This window comes from Bubalus bubalis, chromosome 19 (genome assembly GCF_019923935.1).
Source record: "Bubalus bubalis isolate 160015118507 breed Murrah chromosome 19, NDDB_SH_1, whole genome shotgun sequence".
Lineage (NCBI taxonomy): Eukaryota > Metazoa > Chordata > Mammalia > Artiodactyla > Bovidae > Bubalus > Bubalus bubalis.
In genome coordinates this window covers 71,254,897-71,279,536 of record NC_059175.1, presented here as the reverse complement: position 1 = coordinate 71,279,536, position 24,640 = coordinate 71,254,897, and the positions used below count along the sequence as shown (strand labels likewise).

The 24,640-nt window shown below is 54.1% G+C and overlaps 1 protein-coding gene across 1 annotated transcript in view; it reads right to left on the bottom strand.

Annotated features, from left to right (window-relative positions):
• Positions 1-24,640, bottom strand: part of LOC102398132 (palmitoyltransferase ZDHHC1) — a 47,759-nt gene that overhangs the window by 15,595 nt on the left and 7,524 nt on the right. The window contains exons 8-15 of the mRNA XM_044932496.2: positions 20,711-20,886; positions 20,218-20,319; positions 19,327-19,451; positions 17,044-17,199; positions 15,046-15,158; positions 13,767-13,801; positions 6,247-6,340; positions 1,469-1,503 (exon numbers count right to left, since the gene is read on the bottom strand). Of these exons, the coding sequence (XP_044788431.2) occupies positions 1,469-1,503; positions 6,247-6,340; positions 13,767-13,801; positions 15,046-15,158; positions 17,044-17,199; positions 19,327-19,451; positions 20,218-20,319; positions 20,711-20,886 (836 nt within the window). The remainder of the gene's footprint in view (positions 1-1,468; positions 1,504-6,246; positions 6,341-13,766; positions 13,802-15,045; positions 15,159-17,043; positions 17,200-19,326; positions 19,452-20,217; positions 20,320-20,710; positions 20,887-24,640) is intronic.

The following is a 24,640-nucleotide window of genomic DNA, read 5'->3' as shown; positions in this document are numbered from 1 at the left end:
CGGTCTGTCAGGGCATGGTCCGCCCATGGAGGACAACGCTGCCGATGAGAGGTGGTCACATCTGCCCGCAGGGTGACAGGAGCTGCCCTGGCGTATGGCTGGGGTGTGAACGAGGGCGTGGCAGATGGACAGGTGCGGCGTCACCTAACCCTGTGAGTTTCATGCGTGGATGGAGCGCGCTGAGAGCTGCTCGGGCGTCACCCTTGAGGTTCTGCTGGGGGTGCCGCTGTCTCTACACTGGTTCACGAGCCCATGTCACGACATAATAATGAAGAAGCAGTGAGGAACCAATCTCAACCAACTCTCACACTTTAAATGGGTAACCAGCCCGGCTTCCTGGCGTGGAGCTGGGGGGGGTCTGGCGATACCACAGATGACCAAGCCAAAGGGGGTTGCTCTCAAGACTTGAAGCCTGAGGCATTTGCCCTGCTGGGTTTCAGACAGGCTTGGGGCTGGTGACCTTTGCTTCCTTCTGAGTTCTTCCTTCTTGAATGGGTGTGTCTAGCCTATGATGGTCCCCTCAGTGCATTTTGGAAGCAAATGGCTTGTCTAGTTTCACAGGTTCACAGATGGAGAGGACTTTGGTCCAGGATGAATCCTGCCTGGGGTCTCAGCCATCACAGATCTGCATGACTTAGGTGACAGGCTTTGGGACTTAGAGCTGATGCTTGAATTCAGGGAAGTTGTGATGCAGTGAATTATTCTGTGTGACAGAAGACAGTGGGCTTTCGGGGGCCAGAGGGCAGACAATGTGGACCAAATTGTGTCTCTTCAAAAAAGGTGAGTGGTTTACCCTTGAACAACACGAGTTTGGACTGTGCTGGTTAACACATGTGTGTGTGTGTTTCAGTATACCGTTGGCCCTCTGGATTCATGGGTCTCATATCCAAGGATCACCAAAGCTTGGACTGAAATGTCTGTGTTTGGTTGAGCCCTTGGATCCAGAATGCATGGATGTGGATGGCTAACTATGGGACTTGAGCATCCGTGGATTTTGTTAAATGCAAGGGCTCCTGGAGCCAACGTCCCACAAGTACCAAGTACGACTGCATTGGAGCCCTAAAATGTTAGCGTTAACTGATCAACTGACTCAGAATGAGCCAGCCTGACTTTTAGGAGCTTCAGTTCAGTTCATTCGCTCAGTCGTGTCCGACTCTTTGCGACCCCATGAATCCCAGCACGTCAGGCCTCCCTGTCCATCACCAACTCCCAGAGTTCACTCAGACTCACATCCATCGAGCAGAAACCAAATGTTATTGGGGACCGTACAGAAGACCCTCAGACGCAACACTGCCCGTGTTCTCCAGGTGGCACAGAAGATAGATGGGCGCTCTTACTTTCATGCATTCATCCGGATGTTAGTTTGTAAAGCAGGCTGAGAAGAATTATTGTACTTTTTGCAAAATAAGTAAAACTGAGATATGAGTAATTGTTAGTAATGTTAAGCGAACTATTTGATCTAACTTACCTCTGTACAGATGAACTTAAGTTGGCAACTGATTTCTGTGAAAATAAAAAAAAAATCAGTAACGTTGCACAAGAGATATTGTCGACGTTGAGGTTATTTTTTTGGAAACTTCACGTCTGTTGTTAGTGGACTCACCTGATGCTGCTGCGGGGATGTCTGAGGCCTGGGGAAGGCCTCACCGAGGGGACAGCTTCTGTCCTCCCCAGCCATGCTGTGCGCCCAGGGTGGCTTAATTTCTCCTTAGTGAGTGTGAATATATTTAAATTTTAAGAAAACTGCCAAACAGCTTTCCCAAGCCGTGCCACTGTAAGTCCTCGTCTTACTTTCAATGTGTTAGACACCCAGCTCCTCCACGGATCGCCATCACCTGGTGTTGCTGCCTCTTCAGTGTTAGCCATTCCAATTCAGGTGTGCACGAGTGCGTGTGTGCTCAGTCATGTCTGACTCTGCGACCCCATGGACTGTGGCCCACCAGGCTCCTCTGTTTGTGGGATTTTCCAGGCAAGAATGCTGGAGTGGGTTGCCATGCCCTCCTCCAGGGGCCATTCTTGACACAGGGACTGAACCTGCATCTCCTGCCTTGGCAGGCAGATTCTTCACCACTGCGTCACCTGGAAGCCCTGACTCCGTGTGGTGGGGTCTTACTGTGGTTTTGATTTGCATTCCCCTAATGTCTGATGGTGTTGACCATCTTTTCATGTGCTTATTTGCCACCTATATATATATATACGCACACACACACATATATATGCTGCTGCTAAGTCGCTTCAGTCGTGTCCGACTCTGTGCGACCCCATAGACGGCAGCCCACCAGGCTCCCCCGTCCCTGGGATTCTCCAGGCAGGAACACTGGAGTGGGTTGCCATTTCCTTCTCCAATGCAGGAAAGTGAAAAGTGAAAGTGAAGTCACTCAGTCGTGTCCGATTCTGTGCGACCCCATGGACTGCAGCCCACCAGGCTCCTCCGTCCGTGGGATTCTCCAGGCAAGAACACTGGAGTGGGCTGCCATTTCCTTCTCCAATGCATTAAAGTGAAGTCGCTCAGTCGCTCAGTCGTGTCTGACTCTTAGCAACCCCATGGACTGCGGCCCACCAGGCTCTCCAATCCATGGGATTTTCCAGTCAAGAGTGCTGGAGTGGGGTGCCATTGCGTTCTCTCTCTCTCTATATATATATTGGTGCAAAGTTCGTTAAAATCTTTTCGTATTTAAAAAAACCTGGGTCATTTTTCTTATAATTGAGTTTTGAAAATTCTTTATGTATTCTGGATACAAGTAGACGATTTGGAAATATTCCAGCCAAAGTATTTTTGTTTTTGAAATGGTGACTCCCAAAGGGCAAATGTTTTCGCTTCTATGAAGCCCAACTTCTTCATATTTTTATTTAATAGCGCTTTAGGTGTCATGTTAAAGAAAAGTTTGCCTAACGCAAGCCCACGAGATTTTATTCTGTTTTCTTCCCAGAGTATTATGGGTTTACCCTTAAAATTTAGCTCTAAGATTGATTTTGAGTTACTTTTGTATCTGCTGTGAAATAGCACGTGAGGTTCATTTTTTTTCCTTGTGGGTATCTGATTATTCCAGTACCATTTATTGAAAATACATTGCTCCCCATTGAATTGCCTTGGCATCTTGGTTTAAAATCCAATGATCAGAAATGTAAATGTTTTGTTTCTGGAGCTTCGACTCTGTTTGTCTGTCTGTATGTCTGTCCTTAACACCGGCACCTTACAGTACCTTCGTAGTAAATTCTGGAATCAGATTATGGAAGCTTTCCAATGTGTTTCTTCTTTTTCTAAATTATTTTGGTCATTCGTAAGGGTTCTGAATTTCCACATACAGCTTGATACTTCCTTAAAGAAAAAAGCTTGCTGGGAATTCAACGGGGATCATTTAAGTTTGTAGATCAGTGTGGGGAGATCTCCTGTCATGACAATACTGAGTACCCCAATCCCTAAATATCATAAGTCTTTCCATCTATCTGGGTTGTATTTAATTTCTCTCAACAGCAGCTGTAGCTTCACATGTATGGGTTTTGTATTTGTGTTTTGTTGTTTTTTGACGCTGCTGTGAAAGGAGTAGTTTCCTCAGTACTATTTCCAGACTTTTCTCTGCGAGTATACAGGAGTATAATTCAATTTTTTAATATTGATTTTGTATCCTACCACCTTGCTAAGTTATCCTATTATTCCTATTAGCTTTTCTGCAGGTTTGTTAGGATCACGTTACCTGCAAATAAACACAGTTGCACTTTCAGATAGATGTGCGTGTAACTTCTGTTTCTTGCTTTATTGTACTGGCTGGAAGTTTTTAGTAAAATGTCAGACAGACGTTTGGAGTGCACATTTTTGTCTTGGTCCAAGTCTTAAGGACACTGCTTCAGCATGAATTAAGTATGAGTTAGTGGTGAGTTTCATCAGATTCTTCATCAGGTTTGGGGGCTCCACCCTTAGGCTGTGAAATGGTTTTATCATATCTAGATGTGCTGTTGGCAACTGCTTTTTCTGACTGGGTGTGCTCATGTTTATTCTACTTTATTTTATTAATCGGAGAAGACAATGGCACCCCACTCCGGTACTTTTGCCTAGAAAATCCCATGGACGGAGGAGCCTGGTAGGCTGCCGTCCATGGGGTCGCTGAGGGTCAGACAGGACTGAGCGACTTCACTTTCACTTCTCACTTTCATGCATTGGAGAAGGATATGGCAACCCACTCCAGTGTTCTTGCCTGGAGAATCCCAGGGACGGGGGAGCCTGGTGGGCTGCCGTCTATGGGGTCGCACAGAGTCGGACACGACTGGAGTGACGCTGATTACGCTACTACATTTTCAGATGTTAAGCCAACCTTGCGTTTCTGGAATAACCCTCCCTTAGTTACAGTGTATGCACCTGTTGTGTGTGTTTGTATATGCCTGTGTCTGGTCAATGATATTTGCCTCTATATTCACGGGTGACATCAGCTTATAAGATTCTTTCTTGGCAACAGGATCTGGCTTTGGTATTATGTACTCATATATGTACAGAGGATGGGAGGTTGGATGGCATCACTGACTCGATGGACATGAGTTTGAGCTCCAGGTGTTGGTGATGGGCAGGGAGGCCTGGCGCACTGCAGTCCATGGGGTCGCAGAGTCGGATGCGACTGAGCGACTGAACTGAACTGAGTATGTACCCACCTCGTAGGATGAACTGGGTGGTATTTCTTCCTCTTCCATTTTCTGAAAGTTTGCGCGTGATTGATTTGGGTTTTTTTTCCCTTAAAACATCAGGTAGAATGCACCAATGAAGCCATTAGGGCCTAGGATTTTCTTTGTGGAGAATTTAAAATTACTAGTTCACAGTTTTTACTTGTTATATGTCCATTTGAATTTTCTATTTCTTCTTGAATCATTTAGTAATTTGTATCAATTAAGTAGAATGGTAAATCCCTTTCTTAAGTAACAAAGCATGTTTCAACCTTGGAACACTTATAATTAAGCATAGAAAAGTCTAAGAGACCCAAACCCATGACGTTATTATTTTCGCTTTGGCAAGTTATCGGCACATTGGCGATTTGGATTTTATGTTCCTGAATGCCAGAGCTGATGTGTCCTGTGCAGGAGAGACAAAGCTTTCAGCTCTTAGAGTCTTAGAGATTGCCTTGCTCTCTCCTGTTTCCCACCAAATAAATCTAACAAAGCTGCATCCAGGGGACCCTTTGCTGAGATTTAACACAAAGGTCAGTGACAAGCGTCCGTCAGGGTGCTGGCTGCATGGTCAGGGCTGGCAGCGGGCGTCCAGTGGGACTGTCCCGGGCACGTTGGGACCTGGGGTCACCCTGGCTTCCACAACAGCAAAGCATAACCCCTGATTGCCTGCTCCCACCTTGGAGTGGATATCACATGTAGCGGTTGAGTCTGGGATAGGGACAGGATTATAGGTTCCCATAAATGTGCTTCCAAACCTCGAGTGGAAGCTGCTGGTACAAGTGTAAACAAGAAAAACATCACTGCTGCCGAAGGTGGGTACTGACCCCCTTCCTAGTTCTATCTTATTACAAGAAGCCCCTTCTCTGATGCCCTGCAGGGGTCGTGAGAAGAATCTCCGCTGCAGAGAAAGTGAAGTCACCAGTTGCCTGCAGGAATCAGTACAATTGCAAACCTGCTCACATTAACCCACCAGAGACCCCGGGGCACCTGACCTCTGGGGGCTGAAGGTGGCAGCCCCGCTGGCTCCATCCTGGGATGGCAGAGATGACGGAGCATACTCACACGTCACCCTCACACCACACATACACACACACAGACACACAGGGCACACACACACCACGCACAGAATACATACGTCACACACATACACACCCCACAGAAAACACACGCATCACATCGCACACACACACCACTCACACACACTCACACGTCACCCTCACACCACACATACACACACACAGAATACACGCACACAGACACACAGGGCACACACACACCACGCACAGAATACATACGTCACACACATACACACCCCACAGAAAACACACGCATCACATCGCACACACACACCACTCACACACACTCACACTCACACAAGTACTCGCCCACGGTTCAGCTGAGTTCCATCCCTCACTTCCTCTTCTGTCCCCACCTCCTCATTCCCCTGTGAGCAGCACTCCCCAGGCACCACATAAGGGCTGCAGTTCACACAAGCGGTTCCAAACACGGCTCTGCCCGGGTTCTTGGAGGGCCTTGGGCCCAGCCCTGGCTCTAGCCCGGTGGGGCAGCTCATGCTGGGGGCTGGGGGCTCACCTTCAGCGATGTCGGGGTGTCCTCTGGCTGTATGGTGGCGGCGGAACACAGACTCGGGTGCCGGGAAGAGGGCAGGAGCTCCTTGGGCGTCTCTCTGTGAGGACGGGGGTGTGGGCGGTCAGCAGGGGTGCCTGGCTGTGGGTGGGGTGCTGCACACGGCCCCCCTCCCCTGCAGGGCTCCGAGCAGCTGCCTGGGCTTGTCCCCCGCCCCGAGCACCCTGACCCCTGTGCGTGCCAGTCTGGCAGCAGTGGGGCAGGGGCCTGCAGAAACGCACAAGGGCACAGAGCTGGGCCCACGGCCATGGCATGGCCCCTCCCTGCGGAGGCCCCAGGAGATGGACCCTCAGGGGGCGGCCTCATCACATGAACAAGAGGGGGGCTCGGCCCTGCACTACCGACCTGACGGCGGAGCATAAGGGCAGCTCTGGCCGGTCAGAGCTCCAGGCCCACCATCCATGGGGACGCGGCCCCAGGAGTCTTGACTGTCCGCGCATAGCACTGAGCACAGCCCAACACGCTGGCTGGCATGTGAGCTGCTGGGACCGTGTCCGCTTTGTCACTTGGTCTATGTAGCAATGGGCATGGGTGCAGGCCACACCTGCAAGATTGGACAGTGCACGCCTGCCTGTCTGCGGTCATCCCCACTCACGTTTTCATCCTGGCCAGTCAGTCCCAATAATCCAACCCAGTTACAGTCCCCAGCAGCAAACAGTCCAAAAGGAAAACTCCCCATAAATCGGTCGGATCACTGCTGCCAGAGACACACTCTGTAAAGTCCTGCAAGGTGCTTCCACTAAGCACCCGTGAGACACGGCAGTGCCCAGGATTCAAGCATATTCCCAGGTCTCCAGAAGCCCAGATGCCTGACCTGCCCCAGCAGCAACCCCCAGGCTGTGTCTGCTGCTCGCTGTTCGTGTCCAAGGCCAAGCATTCAGCATCACACTAACCAAGTCTGTGCCCCAACACTGAAGCCAAAGAAGCTGAAGTTGACCAGTTCTATGATGACCTACAAGACCTTCTAGAACTAACACTTAAAAAAAGACATCCTTTTCTTCATAAGGGATTGGAATGCAAAGTAGGAAGTCAAGAGATACCTGGACTAACAGGAAAGTTTGGCTTTGGAGTACAGAATGAAGCAGGGCAAAGGCTAACAGAGTTCTGTCAAGAGAACGCACTGGTCATAGCAAACACCCTCTTCCAACAACACAAGAGATACCTCTACATGGGGACATCACCAGATGATCAATACCAAAATTAGATCGACTATATTCTTCGCAGCTGAAGATGGAGAAGCTCTATATAGTCCGCAAAAACATGAGCTAGAGCTGACTCTGGCTCATATCATCAGCTCCTTATTGTAAAATTCAGACTTAAATTGAAGAAAGTAGGGAAAATCACTAGGCTATTCAGGTATGACCTAAATGAAATCTCTTGTGATTATACAGTGGAGGCGATTAATAGATTCAAGGGATTAGATCTGATAGAGTGCCTGAAGAACTATGGACAGAGGTTAATATCATTGTACAGGTGGAAGTGACCAAAACCATCCCCAAAAGAAAGAAATGCAAGAAGGCAAAGTGGTTGCCTGAGGAGACTTTACAAATGGCTGAGCAAAGAAGAGAAGCAAAAAGCAAGGGAGAAAGGGAAAGATATACCCAACTGAATGCAGAGTTCCAGAAAATAGCAAGGAGAGATAAGAAGGCCTTCTTCTATGAACAATGCAAAGAAACAGAGGAAATCAATAGAATGGGAAAGACTAGAGATCTCTTAAAGAAAACTGGAGATATCAAGGGAATGAAAAGGACAGAAATGGTAAGGACCTAATAGAGGCAGAAGAGATTAAGAAGAAGTGGCAAGAATACACAGAACTATATAAAAAATGTCTTCCTGACCCGGATAACCATGATGGTGTGATCACTCACCTAGAGCCAGACGTTATGGAGTGTGAAATGAAGTGGGCCTTAGGAAGCATCACTATGAACAAAGCTAGTGGAGGTGATGGAATTCCAGCTGAACTATTTAAAATCCTAAAAGATGGTGCTGTTAAAGTTAGAATGTCAATACATCAGCAAATTTGGAAAATTCAGCAGGGGCCACAGGACTCAAAAAGGTCAGTTTTCATTCCAGTCCTAAAGAAGGACAATGTCAACTTTCAAACTATAGGACAATTGTACTCATTTCACGTATTAGTAAGGTTATGCTTAGAATCCTTCAAGCTAGGCTTCAGCAGTACGTGAACTGAGAACTTCCAGATGTATAAGCTGGATTTAGAAAAGGCAGAGGAACTAGAGATCAAATTGCCAGCATTCACTGGATCACAGAGAAAGCAAGGGAATTCCAGAAAAGCATCTACTTCTGCCTCATTGACTACACTAAAGCCTTTGACTGTGTGGATCACGATAAACTGCAGAAAATTCTTCAGGAGATTGGGAACACCAGACCACCTTCCTGTCTCCTGAGAAACCGTATGAGAGTCAAGAGGCAGCAGTTAAAGCTGGACATGGAACAGCTGAGTGGTTCCAAATTGGGAAAGGAGTACATCAAGGCTGTATATTCTCACTCTTTTTAACTTAGATATGCAGACAATACCACTCTAATGGCAGAAAGAAGAGGAATTAAAGAACCTCTTGATGAGGGTGAAAGGGGACAGTGAAAAGGAGGGCTTAGTTCAAAAAACTAAGGCCATGGCATCAGGACCCATCACTTCATGGCAAATAGAAGGGGAAAAAGTAGAAAGGGTTGCAGACTATTTCCTTGGGCTCCAAAATCGCTGTGGACAGTGAGTGCAGCCGTGGAATTAAAAGGCGCTTGCTGCTCAGAAGGAAAGCTAAGACAAACCTAGACAGCACATTGCAAAGCACAGACATCACTTAGAGACCATTGCTGACAAAGGTCTGTGTAGTCAAAGCTCTGGTTTTTGCAGTAGTCATGTACTGTGAGAGTTGGATCATATAGACAGCTGAGTGCTGAAAAAATGATGCTTTTGAATTGTAGTGTTGGAGAAGACTCTTGAGAGTCCCTTGGGCTGCAAGGAGATCAAATCAGTCCATCCTTAAGGAAATCATCTCTGAATATTCATTGGAAGGATAAATGCTGAAGCAAAATATTCAATATTTTGGCCACTTGATGCAAAAGAAGAAGAGGGCAGCAGAGGATGAGATGGTTGGATAGCATCACCGACTCAATGGACATGAATTTGAGCAAACTCCAGGAGATAGTGAAGGACAGAGAAGCCTGGCGTGCTGCAGTCCGTGGGGTCACAAAGAGTCGGACACGACTGACTGAACAACAACGAGTCCGTCGCTAGGCTGACTGCAGATGAGCCCAGGAAGGTTTCCGCAGCAAAAGGGACGCATGTTCTCTTGCTCACTGGGTCTGGACGGTGGGAAACTGGCACACTTCCCACGCAATCAACCTCTCAGTAAAGGAATGCAAGATCAGACTGAAAATGAAGAACAGTATTCCAAAAATGAGGAATACAGTACATTCCAAAGATGCAGTAACTTACATTCATAAAAAGCCATATATTCACAATATATGAAGTTTTTAAGGCTTCTAAAGAGTTCTACAATATGATTGTAACTTTATAAGACATGATGTATGCTCATACACACAAAACATTCTTAAAGGAGACTCGAAAGACACTAATCGACACGCCAGCTGTGCCGCTGGGGGAGGGCTGCTCGCTTCACACTGGGAAGCTCTGCAGTTTCCCAGTTTTGTGTGATGAGTATACATTGATTAGGCAATTTGAAAAAAAAAAAAAAGAGGCTTTTGTCTTGTTTACTTTTAGAGCTAAGTTTCCAGACTGATTCCAGTTAGTTTCTTACCAAAGGATAAAGGAAAAACTATTCTTAGATTTTATGTAAAGGACGCTACAGCTGGGTGATTCTTGAAGGTGGAATTCAAGCTGACTAAGATTTTCACTAAGTGCCAGCAAGTTTCTAATACGTTTGAAAGGGACTGACCTTTCACACTAAGCTACTCCCTGGTCATCAAGCAGAAATCTGCAGGAATTGTCAGCTTTGGGGAAATGGACTCCCGGTGCATGCCTGCCTTTCCCGGGTCTCTCTGCCAGCTGGGCTGGAGGGAGGGGAGATGTGGAGCCCCAGCAGCCCGATCTTCTCCGCCAGGAACGCTAGTGCCTGCCCTGCAGGTTTCCAGGAAGAAGGAGGCCGCGAGGGGCAGGTGCGCCCGGCACTTCCAGGCCCTCGATGCCCCCGCCACCCCAGGAGACTGGCTTCCTGGTTCTTCTCAACACAGCTGCTGAGCAGGCAGGTGGGAAGGCAGGCTTTGTCCCTCTCACATAAAGTGCATACCTAACCTAACTCTAGTTCAAATCCCAGGTTTCTTGGAACTGCGCAAAATGATCTTTAAGCCTATAGGGAAAAATAAATGTGAAAGAATTGTCAAATGTGAAGAAAAACAAAAATATGAGAGGAGGATTCACCTGCCAGGTATTAAAAGGTAGCTAAATGAAGTCGTTTTTTGAGATTGAAATGAAAACTGGCTTTTTCCAGTCCTGTGGCCACTGGTGAGTTTCCCAAATTTGCTGCCATGTTGATTGCAGCACTTTAACAGCATCATCCCTTAGGATTTTAAATAGCTGAGCTGGAATTCTATCACCTCCACTAACTCTGTTCATACTAATGACTCCTAAGGTCCACTTGATTTTGCACTCCCTGATGTCTGGCTCTCGGAGAGTGACCATCCGTCACAGTCATCTGGGTCATGGAGACCTTTTCTTGTGTAGTTTTCCTGTGTATTCTTGCCACCACTTCTTCATCTCTTCTGCCTCTGTCAGATCTTTCTGTTTCTGTCCTTTATCATGCCCATTCTTGCATGAAATATTCCCTTGATATCTCCAATTTTCTTGACGGGATCTCTACTTTTTCCCATTCTATTGTTTTCCTCTATTTTTTTGCATTGTTCATTGAAGACAGCATTCTAATCTCTCCTCGCTAGTCTCTGGAACTCTGCGTTCAGTTGGGTATGTCTTTCTCTTCTTTGTTCAGCTATTTGTAAAGCCTCCTCAGACAACCACTTTACCTTCTGGCATTTCTTTTTCTTTGGGACGGTTTTGGTTACTTCCTCCTGTACAATGTTATCAACCTCTGTCGATAGTTCTTCAGGCAGGCTGTTGACAAAACTCTGTTAGCCTTTTCCTGCTTCATTTTGTACTCTAAGGCCAGACTTGCCTATCATTCCAGGTATCTCTTGACTTCTTGCTTTTGTATTCCAGTCCCTTGTGATGAAAAAGACATATATATATATATATATTTTTCGTGTTAGTTCTAGAAGGTCTTGTAGGTCTTCATAGAACTATTCAACTCCATCTTCTCCAGAATTAGTGGTTGGGGCATAGACTTGGATTACTGTGACGTTGAAAGGTTTACCTTGGAGACAAACTGAGATCTTTCTGTCTTTTTTGAGATGACACCCAAGTACTGCATGTCAGACTCTTTGATTGGCTATAAGGGCTCTTCCGTTTATTCTAAGGGGTTCTTGCCGGTAGCAGTAGATACAATGGTCATCTGGATGACATTTTCCCATTCCCATCCATTTTAGTTCACCCGATTCCTAAAATGTCACTGTTCAATCTTGCCATCTCCTGCTTGACCATGTCCAATTTACCTTGATTCATGGACCTAACATTCCAGGTTCTTATGCAATATTGCTCTTTACAGCCATTGGACTTGACTTTCACCACCAGACACAGCCACAGCTAAGCGTCGTTTCCGCTTTGGCCGCTCCGTTCTTTGTGGGGCTATTAGTAATCGTCCTCCACTCTTCCCCAGGAGCGTATTGGACACCTTCCGACCTGGGATACTCATCTTCTGATGTCCTATATTTTTGCCTTTTCATACTGTTTGTTCATGGGGTTCTCCTGGCAAGAATACTGGGGTGGGTTGCCATTTCCTTCTCCAGTGGACCACGAAGGTATCAAAGAGGCAGAGGAACCAGGGATCAAATTGCCAACATCTGTTGGATCATAGAAAAAGCAAGAGATTTCCTGAAAAAAAAATCTACCTCTGCTTCACTGACTACACTAAAGTCTTTGAATGTGCAGATCACAACAAACCATGGAAAATTCTTCAAGTGATGGGAGATGGGAATACCAGACCACCTGACCCACCTCCTGAAAAACCTGTATGCAGATCATGAAGCAACAGTTAGAACTGAACATGGAACAACAGACTGGTTCCAAATTGAGAAAGGAGTACGTCAAGGCTGTATATTGTCACCGCTTATTTAATTTATATGCAGAGTACCTGATGCAAAATGCTGGGCCAGGTGAACTTTAAGCTGGACTCAAGATTGCCGGGAGAAATATCAACAACCTCAGATATGCATATGAAACCACTCTAATGGCAGAAAGTGAAGAAGAACTAAAGAGCCTCTTGATGAGGGTAAAAGAAGAGAGTGAAAAAGTTGGCTTGAAACTCAATATGAAAAAAACTAAGATCATAGCCTCTGGTCCCATCACTTCATGGTCAATAGAAGGGGAAAAAGTAGAAGCAGTGACAGGCTTTATTCTCTTGGGCTCCAAACTCACTGCAGATGGTGACTGCAGCCGTGAAATTAAAAGACGCTTGCTCTTTGGAAGGAAATCAATGACAAACCTAGTCAGTGTATTAAAAAGCAGAGATATCATTTTGTCGACAAAGGTCCATCTAATCAAAGGTATGGCTTTTCCAGTGGTCATGTATGGATGTGACAGTTGGACCATAAAGAAGGCTGAGCGCTGAAGACCTGATGCTTTTGAACTGTGGTGCTGGAGAAGACTCTTGAGAGTCCCTTGGACTGCAAGGAGATCCAACCAGTCAGTCCTAAAGGAGATCAGTCCTGAATGTTCACTGGAAGGACTGACACTGAAGCTGAAGCGCCAGTCCTATGGCCATCTGACGAGAACTGACTCACCGGAAAAGATCCTGATGCTGAGAAATATTGAAGGCAAAAGGAGAAGGGGGCAACAGAGGATGAGATGGTGGATGGCATCACCGACTCAATGCACATGAGTTTGAGCAAACTCCGGGAGACAGTGGAGGACAGAGCAGCCTGGCGCACTGCAGTCCGTGGGGTCGCAGAGTCGGACTTAACCCAGTGAGGGAACAGCAGCAAGTAAAGTCCAGTCCTTAAACAGCACAGTGTCCTGTAGGACACACAGCAGATGGACAGACCAGCGTCCAGAAGCAGACGGATCAGCTTCCAGGAAAACTTGGGGTGTCAGGAAGGCGCCCTTAGACTGGATGAGGAAAAGAGGACCATTTAGTTAACGAGAAAACAACCACCAGTTAGGCTGTAATAAGACAACCTTGGCTCCTACTTCACTAAATAAAAAAAATTAATTGAAGATGGTTTGAAAACCAAAATATGAAGCAAATAAAAATTACGAAAGTGTTAGCAAGGAGTATGGAGGATATTCTGTGAAAAAAAGAACGATTTTTTAAAGCAAGGCAGTAGAGGACAATATAGCTACTTCAGACGCACAAAACAACTCTAGGGAAATGGCAACTTACCCCTGCTCGGAGGATCCCAGGGAGCTGTCCTGAGGCTGTGGGGGAAGCACAGGATGCGGCCACTGTGGACACCGCGCTCACCAGCACAGCTCCCGCGCATCTGCAGCCGACGTGGAGGAGAGGTGCCTCGGGGTCTCACGGGGGAGCCCCCTTCCCCATGCCCTTGCTCATGTGTGAATGTGTCTGCTTCTCATTGGTAAGAAACAGGAAGGAGAAGGCTGGGTCACGAGAGATGTATTTATTTTAGAAGAAAATGCCAACTCTTTGCAAAGGCTTGTAGCTGCACACCCGCCAGCCGCATGTGAGCCTGCTGTGTACAGCCTTGCCAGCCCTGGCGGTTGGGCTTTTTGATTACGGCCGCTCTGGGGGGCGAGTAGCGGTGTCTCATCGTGGTTTAGCTTGTGTTTCCTTAACGTGGAACGATGCTGGTGTTGACCATCTGGGTTTGTCTGCCACCTATGGGATCCCCCTTTGGTGAAGTGTGTTCAGATATTTTGCCCATTTAAAAAACCTGGTCAGTGTTCTTGTAATTGACTTTTGAAAGTTCTATACATATTCTGGGTACATGTATATGATTTGCAAATAATTATTTCTCTCTGTGGCTTATATTTTCATTTTCTGAATGGTGACCTTTAAAGACTAAAAGTTAACTCTGATAAGGAGCTGCAGAAATGGGTGGGTCTGAAAGGAGTCAGCCCCGCGGGCTTGACCTTGTGGAGAGTGAATTCAGAAACGACACAACACACACACTCACAGGACTCGCCGAAGACCCACATACACAGAACCCCGCACGTGCACTGCATCACACACACACACACCACACACTCACATGTACGTGCAACGCCCCACCCCTACCTCACCAGCACAGAGGTCCCGGCCTCCAGGTGGCCTTGGGCTGCCCCCAGTCCTGGATGGACAGATGGGGGAGCAGGGGCGCCCGTACCTGTGACAGGTGGCCTTGGGCCGCCCCATCCTGGGCGGATAGATGGGGGAGCAGGGGCGCCCGTACCTGTGACAGGTGGCCTTGGGCCACCCCCCGTCCTGGGCGGATAGATGGGGGAGCGGGGCGCCCATACCTGTGACAGGTGGCCTCGGGCCGCCCCCTGTCCTGGGCGGATAGATGGGGGATCAGGGGCACCCGTACCTGTGACAGGTGGCCTCGGGCCGCCCCCTGTCCTGGGCGGATAGATGGGGGATCAGGGGCACCCGTACCTGTGACAGGTGGCCTTGGGCCACCCCCCGTCCTGGGCGGATAGATGGGGGAGCGGGGCGCCCGTACCTGTGACAGATCTTCCATTTGTAAACTCACATCCTTCTTCCCTTTCTCGTGTTTCGACTTTTGCTGTTGGCGGCCCTGTGTCATGTAATCAAACGTGCTCAACCTTTTGGCCACTAGAAAGGAGAACGCAGGCAAGAGACAGAGTCACTGCCCCCCGTCCACCACCCGCAGTGCTGGGAGCTGCTCCCAGCCTGGAGCCTGGGGAGTGGCCGGAAGGCCACCCCAAGCCCGGCTGACCTTCAGGCTGAAGCCGGCAGGTGCCCGCACCCGTGGAGCCCACCAGCCCTGGCCCCAGGGGGCCTCACAGGCCCATAGCAGTGTGGATGCAGCTCTGTCTTAATTAAGGTGAGATAGCGGCCAGCACGTGGCAGACAGGCTCAGGTTATTAGAGTCTCTAACGTGTTTGTCAACAGAAGACCACCACTAACGGAAGGAAACACGATCCAGTTATGTGTCTCCGCCCTGGTGGTGTGGGGTGGGGCCTAACTTTTCCATTTCTCTTTCTCCGAAAACTGACAAACATGGGAACAGATGGTTTATAATTATTTCTGGAAAGAGAAAAGGCCTCCCACAGAAGCCTATTTGCAGCTTGAGGAGCAGACGGAAGGCCGCCGCCCCCACAGCCCCTGGCCGGGGTCTGCTCCCTGAGGCGGGCCAGGGCTCGGCCCCTCCCCGGGGGCTCCTACAAGGGCTGCTTCTTCTCGGGCCTTCAATTCTTTCTCCATTGACTGCACACACTCCCTCAGAGGCCGTCGCAGTCTGGGGATGAGAACTGGGCCTTGCTGACATTCTAGTGAAGACATCCACTCTTCTGCCTGGGTCTGCACAAAGGCCCCCAGACGCAGGCTGCCGGCAGGCTCTGCGTGTCTCCTAGAGCCCGCCTGGAGTGACACGGGCGTGGACGGCGGTGAGCCCACAGAGAAGGAGATGCGGGACGGGCCTGCGTCCCTGGTCTGACCCTCGGCCTCTGTGCAGCTGCCCGGAGCCTCCTCACGCCTCCGTCTGAGGCCATCTCCCCCTGGCTCGCTGAGCACTCGCCACAGCCGGGCCAGGCTCCTTGCGGCCGCGGCCGTGAGCTAGCCTGCTGGCTCTGCCTCGGGCCCCATGTCTGCGGGGGCTCGTCCTCCACCTCCTTGCCCCCCAACCACACAGAAGCTGGAGACGGCGTCCGCGGGTCCAATGTTCTTATCGTCCGGGATTCTGGCAGGTGCTTCTCTAAACGCCCTGTTCCTGCCTCACAGACTCCATCCCCTCATCTCTCTCAACACGGGCACCCCCCACTTTATACCCCTCTGTGTTTCTGCAGGTCTCAGAGTAGAACTCAGCCCTCTGCCCTCTTGGGGTGTTCCTTTCTACCCTGAACTCATTGCTGGAGGGGGCAGCCTGCCGGGGACCCATGTGAGCACAGGGGTGAAGGCCAGTGAACTTGGGGAGCACGTGTTCAGGTAGAGGCGGAGCCTGGGGAGCACGTACTCAGGTAGAGGGGGAGCCTAGGAGCACGTGCTCAGGTAGAAGGGAACCTGGGGAGCACGTGCCCAGGTAGAGATGGAACCTGGGAAGCACGTGCCCAGGTAGAGATGGAACCTGGGGAGCACGTGCTCAGGTAGAGGGGGAGCCTGGGAGCACGTGCCCAGGTAGAGGGGGAGCCTGGGAGCACCTGCTCAGGTAGAGGGGAGCCTGGGAGCACATACTCAGGTAGAGGGGAACCTGGGAAGCATGTGCCCAGGTAGAGATGGAACCTGGGGAGCACATGCTCAGGTACAGGGGAGCTTGGGAGCACGTACTCAGGTAGAGGGGAACCTGGGAAGCATGTGCCCAGGTAGAGATGGAACCTGGGGAGCACGTGCTCAGGTAGAGGGGAGCCTGGGAGCACTTGCTCAGGTAGAGGGGTGCCTGAAGCACTTGCCCAGGTAGAAGGGGAGCCTGGGAGCATTTGCTCAGATAGAGGGGGAGCCTGGGAGCACCTGCTCAGGTAGAGAGGACCTGGGGAGCACGTACTCAGGTAGAGGTGGAAGAAGAGCAGGTGGCCGAGCAGCAGCAGGCTGATGAGCGCCAGCAGCAGCACCAGCAGCCCAAGCGCCAGGAGGACGCAGGGGTTGGTCCTCACGGGGGAGATCGGGAGGAACAGCAGCCACGTGTCCTTGTTGGAGATACCTGTGGAGGCAGCACCTCATCAGGTGCGTCCTGGGGTCAGCGCCTGGCACTGGGAGAGCCCCTCCCTCCCTCCCAGGTGAGCCCCTCCCTGTCCAGGTGTGTCCCTCCCTGCCCAGGTGAGCTCCTCCCTGTCCAGGTGGGCCCCTCCCTGCCCAGGTGAGTCCCTCCCTGCCCAGGTGGGCCCCTGCCTTCCCAGGTGAGCCCCTCCTTGTCCAGGTGTGTCCCTCCCTGCCCAGGTGAGTCCCTCCCTGCCCAGGTGAGCCCCTCCCTGTCCAGGTGAGTCCCCCCTTGCCCAGGTGAGCCCCTCCCTGCCCAGGTGTGTCCCTCCCTGTCCAGGTGGGCCCCCTCCCTGCCCAGGTGAGTCCCCCCTTGCCCAGGTGAGCCCCTCCCTGCCCAGGTGAGCCCTCCCTGCCCAGGTGTGTCCCTCCCTGTCCAGGTGTGTCCCTCCCTGTCCAGGTGGGTGCCTCCCTGCCCAGGTGAGCCCCTCCCTGTCCAGGTGGGTGCCTCCCTGCCCAGGTGAGCCCCTCCCTGCCCAGGTGGGCCCCCTCCCTGTCCAGGTGGGCGCCTCCCTGCCCAGGTGGGCCCCTCCCTGCCCAGGTGGGCCCCTCCCTGCCCAGGTGGGCGCCTCCCTGCCCAGGTGGGCCCCTCCTTGTCCAGGTGTGTCCCTCCCTGCCCAGGTGGGCGCCTCCCTGCCCAGGTGAGCCCCTCCTTGTCCAGGTGTGTCCCTCCCTGCCCAGGTGAGCTCCTCCCTGCCCAGGTGGGCCCCTCCCTGCCCAGGTGAGTCCCTCCCTGCCCAGGTGAGCCCCTCCCTGTCCAGGTGAGCCCCTCCCTGCCCAGGTGAGTCCCCCCTTGCCCAGGTGAGCCCCTCCCTGCCCAGGTGTGTCCCCCCTTGCCCAGGTGAGCCCCTCCCTGTCCAGGTGAGCCCCTCCCTGCCCAGGTGAGTCCCCCCTTGCCCAGGTGAGCCCCTCCCTGCCCAGGTGTGTCCCTCCCTGTCCAGGTGGGCCCCTCCCTGCCCAGGTGAGTCCCTCCCTGCCCAGGTGAGTCCCTCCTTGCCCAGGTGAGCCCCTCCCTGCCCAGGTGTGTCCCTCCCTGTCCAGTTGGGCCCCCTCCCTGCCCAGGTGAGTCCCCCCTTGCCCAGGTGAGCCCCTCCCTGCCCAGGTGTGTCCCTCCCTGTCCAGGTGGGTGCCTCCCTGCCCAGGTGAGTCCCTCCCTGCCCAGGTGAGCCCCTCCCTGTCCAGGTGAGCCCCTCCCTGCCCAGGTGAGTCCCCCCTTGCCCAGGTGAGCCCCTCCCTGCCCAGGTGAGTCCCCCCTTGCCCAGGTGAGCCCCTCCCTGCCCAGGTGAGTCCCTCCCTGCCCAGGTGAGCCCCTCCCTGCCCAGGTGAGTCCCCCCTTGCCCAGGTGTGTCCCTCCCTGTCCAGGTGGGCCCCTCCCTGCCCAGGTGTGTCCCTCCCTGTCCAGGTGGGCCCCTCCCTGCCCAGGTGAGCCCCTCCCTGCCCAGGTGAGCCCCTCCCTGTCCAGGTGGGCCCCTCCCTGCCCAGGTGAGTCCCTCCCTGCCCAGGTGAGCCCCTCCTTGTCCAGGTGTGTCCCTCCCTGCCCAGGTGAGCCCCTCCCTGCCCAGGTGAGTCCCTCCCTGCCCAGGTGAGCCCCTCCCTGTCCAGGTGGGCCCCTCCCTGCCCAGGTAAGCCCCTGCTCATTGCTCTGCCTGACCTAAGTGCCCTTGCAGCCCCTCCTCTCTGAGGTGGGCATTATGATTCCCCTTATGGGTCTGGAAGGTGAGGCTGGGAGAGGGTAACTAAGTGCCCAGGTCACAGAGCCTGACCCTGGCACCCACTGTGCTGGGCCCTCCCCACTGTCCCTACAGCTGAAAGGCCACAGCCACCACCTGGGGGCGTTTCCAGGACACAGTCTCTGTGACAAGGGGCCCTGAACCCACAACCACACAGGTTCCAAAACCAAGTGAGGAGAAGCAGGGAGGGGCCATGTGCGGGCCACTGAAGGCCGAGTTTCAGCTGAAATGTCTTCGCCCCACAGCTAGCTCTGGACAGGTGCTTGGGCCCAGACTGCCCCATGTGGCCCCCTGGGCGGGTGGTGGGCGGGCGGCCGGTCTCAGGGGTGGGGGGCGCGTACTCCGATAGCGTGCGTCGGTGCGCAGGGTGGCAGGGTTGAAGAAGTACTGGAATAAGATGTACAGAAGGATGATGATGATGCAGAGGAGACCGGCTGAAGCGGAGGCCACTGAGCTGAAGAAGCACCTGAGGGCAGAGCTGGCTGAGTGCCCAGGCCTGATGGCCCAGGAGGGGTGCCGCCAGCTCTGGAGTGTCCCTGCCGAGCCCTGGGACCCCCGCTGAGCCCCGGGACCCCCGCCGAGCCCCCTGGACCCCCGCCGAGCCCCCAGGACCCACGCCGAGCCCCCAGGACCCCCGCCAAGCTCCCTGGACCCCTGCTGAGCCCCCAGGACCCCCACCGAGCCCTGGGACCCCCGCCAAGCCCCCTGGAACCCGCTGAGCCCTAGGACCCTTGTCAAGAGCCTGCGACCAGAATAATGTCTCCCTCCAAAACAATAAACCCTAGGCAGCAATTCTCGGAGTGTGGTTTCACTGAAGTATCTTCCTTCAGTCTTCCTGCTGTTACACCTTTAACGTTTTCAACGTTAAACAGGGTCTTAGTTCACCCGAGACTTAGTTGATTCCCTGCTTTTCCTGAAGGTCCCTTACACCTGCCCCCAGGCCTCCAGCCCCCTGTCCCCAAATGGCCCCATCTTGCTGAGCCTGTCTGTGGACATGGGGACTCCCGGGCTCACCTGCCCCGCCCGGAGCCCCTCTCAGCCTGCTCTGCGTCAGGACCTGCAGTGCCCGTGAGCTCAGCACCCTCAGCCCTCCTCCAGGCGTGCAGGCAGGGAGCAGGCACCTTGAGGGGTTGTGCCCCAGAGGAGGGGCACTGAGAAGGCTGAAGAGGTGGGTCCTGCCCTCCACCAGGGCCCCTCTGCCATCAGGGGGCGGAGGGGGGAGGGACCCTCACCAGTAATTTCTGCTTCCCACGCAGTTGTTCAGCCATTTGCAGTGATGGTCGAAGCCTGAGACACACTTGTTGCACGCGCTGCAGTGCTTGGCTTTGGCACTCCTGGGAGGAAGGGTGGACAAGGCAGCCTGTCAGTAGGCTGTGTGGTGGGGCACCGGGCAGAGCCCGTCTGCTCAGAGGGCCCACCCGACGCAGTGGGCGTCTTCCCTGGGCCTGCTTCAGGTCGCTCCTGCCCGCCCATGGACGCCCCAGGGGCCCCGAGCAGCCCGGGCCGTGATGGGGCCGGGGTCAACAGCTCGTCTGAGACCTCAGGCAGGTACTCGGCCCAGGAGGGGGCGGGGGGCTGTGCCTGGGACCCCGCCTCTCTGAAGGGGGCTGTGCCAGGCACCTGCCAGGGATCAGGGGAGCCTGAATCCAGCCTGCTCGCAACCCCCTCCTCAACCCCAGACACACTGCGGCGCCCCTGCCGTGGCTGACCACGCCAGACACGCACACGGTGACCTCGCAGAGATGGCAGTACTGGTTCTGGATGACATGCGGGTGTTTGGACCGGTCGAAGGTCGGCATAGGCTGGGAGTAGTTCTTCAAGCGGACGCTGGCTTCGGCCGGGTCGATGGAAATGGCGATCAGGTGGACTAAGAAGTGGAAGAAGAATATCCCGCCGGTCACCTGCAGGGGCGTCAAGGAGAAACTCTGCCCAGGCAGCACGCGCGGGGCCCGCCCAGGAGGTGGGTGGTCGGGTCCTCACCTGCCGGCGGGGGTGGGGGGTGAGGGCCCTTGCATAGCTGGCGGCAGGGAGCAGGCCCGCCCCTCTGATAGCCACGTGCCCAGCAGGACCCCTGAGCCCTCCATCCTCCAAGGACAGAGCAGGGTGGGCCGTGGCCCTGAAACCCCCCTGAGCCTCATGGAGGAGCAGGTCAGGCCTGTGCGTGCCCGTGGGAGTCCTTGGGGCAGGGGGGCTGTGCTGAGCTTGAGTCCTCATAAAACTAGGTGTGGGAGGGTTCAAACACCTGCCAGTGAGCCTCTGTGACCAGTGGGCCCAAGACTGTCTGTGTCTGTCTGTCTGTCTCTGTGTCTCTGTCTCCCTGTATGTCTGTGTCTCTGTCTCTCTGTGTCTGTCTCTGTGTCTCTGTCTCTCTCTCAGTCTCTGTCTCTGTCTGTCCTTGTGTCTCTCTTTGTCTGCCTCTCTCTCTGTCCCTGTGTCTCTGTCTTTCTGTCTCTGTCTGTCTGTCCCGGTGTCTCTGTCTGTCTGTCCCTGTGTCTGTCTCTGGCTCTGTGGCTGTCTCTCTGTCTGTCCCTGTGTCTCTGACTCTGTCTGTCTCTGTGTCTCTTACTCTCTGTGTCTCTGTCCCTGTGTCTCTGTCTTTCTGTCTCTGTCTGTCCCTGTGTCTGTCTCTGTCTCTGTCTCTCTCTCTGTCCCTGTGTCTCTGTCTTTCTGTCTCTGTCTGTCTCTCTGTCTGTCCCGGTGTCTCTGTCTGTCTGTCCCTGTGTCTGTCTCTGTCTCTCTGTCTCTCTGTCTCTGTCTCTGTGGCTGTCTCTCTGTCTGTCCCTGTGTCCCTGACTCTGTCTGTCTCTGTGTCTCTGACTCTCTGTCTGTGTCTCTGTCTGTCCCTGTGTCTCTGTCTGTGTCTCTGTCTGTCTGTCTCTCTGTCTGTCCCTGTGTCTCTGTCTCTGTCTCTTTCTGTCTGTCTGTCTGTCTCCCCCTCAGCCCGCTCAGCGCTCCCCCACCCCCAGGGCTCCCAGGGTGAGCTGACGTGCTCAGATCCAACCTCTGCACGTTCTCTTCAGGGACCAACACACTGTCCCCATGGAAACCAAACAGACAGGAGGAAGCACAGCTCTGGCTCCTTTCAGCCCTGCCCTGCTTCCCAGGACGGTCCTCCAGAGGGGTTTGGGTGCACAGGCCTGCTCCACAAGGGCCGCCTGGGCGCAGCGGGCAGCACCTCTGGTCCGCTCCCCGCCCGCAGGCAGGGTCTGCGGGGCCGCACCGTGTGTGGGCTCTGGGCAGGGCCAGCCTCCCGGGCCCTCCTTACCCAGCACTGCCGTCAGGTCCAGGCTCCCGCGGCCCCTGCGGCGCTTGGCTCGGCAGGGGCCCCCAGGCTTGGGTGCCCATTCATGGCCTGTGTGGGCCTCCCTGGACCCACCACCCGCAGGGCGCGGCTGGCCTCAGTGGGTGCTGCTTTGCCCTAAGCTGATTGGCCCCGTCCTCCAGCCTCCAGTGCAGACCCCGGGCCCTGGGTGCTAGGCATGGGGTGAGAGGGGCCCGGGCCAGCCAGGGGGCACGGAGACCACCATGCAGTCTGCAGTGAGTGGGGCCAGAGGGTGGGGATGACTGGAGGGCTGGTGCCCGGGTCAGACCTGCTGCCCGAGTCAGGGCTGGGTGCCTGGGTCAGGGCTGGCCAGGCACACGGCCCGAAGGACGTGGGAAGCGCGGCTGACCGAGGACCAGCTGGGCTGGGGACCCCATGGGGGCGGGGCTGCCGGATCCCTCGGAGTCACTGGGGCCCTTCCCATGGCCGGGGGCCCTGCAGGGCTGGGCGGGGGGCGAGGCCCGTCTCCTCCCATGCTGACCAGCCGACGGGGGCCTTGCCCCGCGTGGGGTGTGGGGTGGTGGGCGGGGCTCCGTGGCCAGCCTGTGGTGTCACAGCTGGGGACACCACATGGTCTGTGCCCGCTGACCCCTGGCACCCGCTTCCTGGAGCACAGCGGGCCGCTCTGTTTGTGTGGTTCCCGGGGCAACGGGAGCATATCCGGAGCGCAGACGGGAGGGGCCGGCAGGGCGGGCGGGGGCAGGAAGTGGCTCGCTGCCCAGGTGAGGCCCTGCTCTGCTGGCCGCAGTGGGCTTGACCCCACCGAGCACCTTCGGGTAGGGCTGGGACCATGGGCAGGACGGCAGGCAGGTGGCCCACATGCTCTCTCCCCACGAGACCAGGCAGGGAGTATGGGCACAGCGACCACGCTCAGACCCTCGGCCTTAAGCAGAGACGCCCGACCCACAGCCGACAGGCTGCCCTGTGGACTTCCCAAAACTGCAGGTGCCAGGGACCCCAGGACAGCATGCCACCTAGACACAGTGGGCCAACCTGTTGGGGCCCCTCAGATATCAAGAGTCCACGGCAAGCACACACCTGGGCCCCTGTCTGCAGGTGGGCAGGCACACACCTGGGCCCATGTGCAGGTGAGGCGGCCAGGTCAGCCATGCTTGCTGGCGATCGCCTGGCCATTCCTGTTGGTCACACACAGGGGGAGTGGCACTGAGTCCCAGAACAGATGGGTGCAGGCGGGTGGCGCACCCTCCAGCTGCCGGCTTTCACTTTCGGATGTAATTTTATCTCAGGAGAGTCTTAGGTTCAAGTTAATAATACAAAGAACCTGGTCCAGCGTCTCACTTCCAGCACACAGGACCCGAGCCGCTCCAGGAGGAGGACGCGGCTGGTCCCCTAGCAACTATCTGTGTTCAGTAAACAAACAGCAGCGGGCGCAGGCAGGACGCCCGCCCTGTCCCCCGGCTGCCGCGCTGGCCTGGGCGGGGGCGCCCACACTGGGGCTGCACCCCCACAGCCTGAGGCCCCGAAGACCCCCGCCCCTCCTGCCCCTCCCGCACACACAGGGAGGCCAGGGTCCAACTTGCTGACCCCCCCCATCTCCAGGGGGCCTGTGGGGTGCTGCCCTACTTCCGGAAGCCCCACAGCCCTGACCCTGGCCCTGGCCCTCCGTTGGCTTTGCTCCTGGGTTCCTGCAGGTGCCAAGGGGCACTGGCGCCCCCCCGTGGCCAGAGAGCAGCACTCAAGCGCACTGCCACATTTCAGGGCCTTCGCTGTAACAGGGCGGGTCTGGGCCGCAGGAGACTTGACCAGAAAACATGTCCCTCGGGCAGACTGAGTTCTGGGCAGCCAGGAAGGCCACCCTGTATCCACAGCCTGGGACAGGCAGGAGGGGCTCACGGAGACTGGGTGCTGAGCCACCCAGGGGCGGGGGCCACAGGGCGGGCGGGAGAAAGGACTGCCTACCCGGGGCTCCTTGCCGAGCACAAAGCAGGCGAGCGTTCACAGGGGCTACTGGACAGGGCACATGGGTCACTTGAAAAGACTCCCAGGGCCAAAACTCAGCTAAATTTTGGGTCAAAAGAGAGCAAAGAGACTGGGTTATAGCCCAGCACAAAGCTATGGTCAACCTGGACAGCGTGTTAAAAGCATAGATAACACTCTGCTGACAAAGGCCCATCTCATCAAAGCTGTGGTTTTCCCAGTGGTCATGGATGGATGTGACAGTTGGACCATAAAGAAAGCTGAGCACCAAAGAATTGATGCTTTTGAACTGTGGTGTTGGAGAAGACTCTTGAGAGCCCTTTGGACTGCAAAGAGATCCAACCAGTCCATCCTAAAGGAGATCAGTCCTGAATATTCATTGGAAGGACTGATGA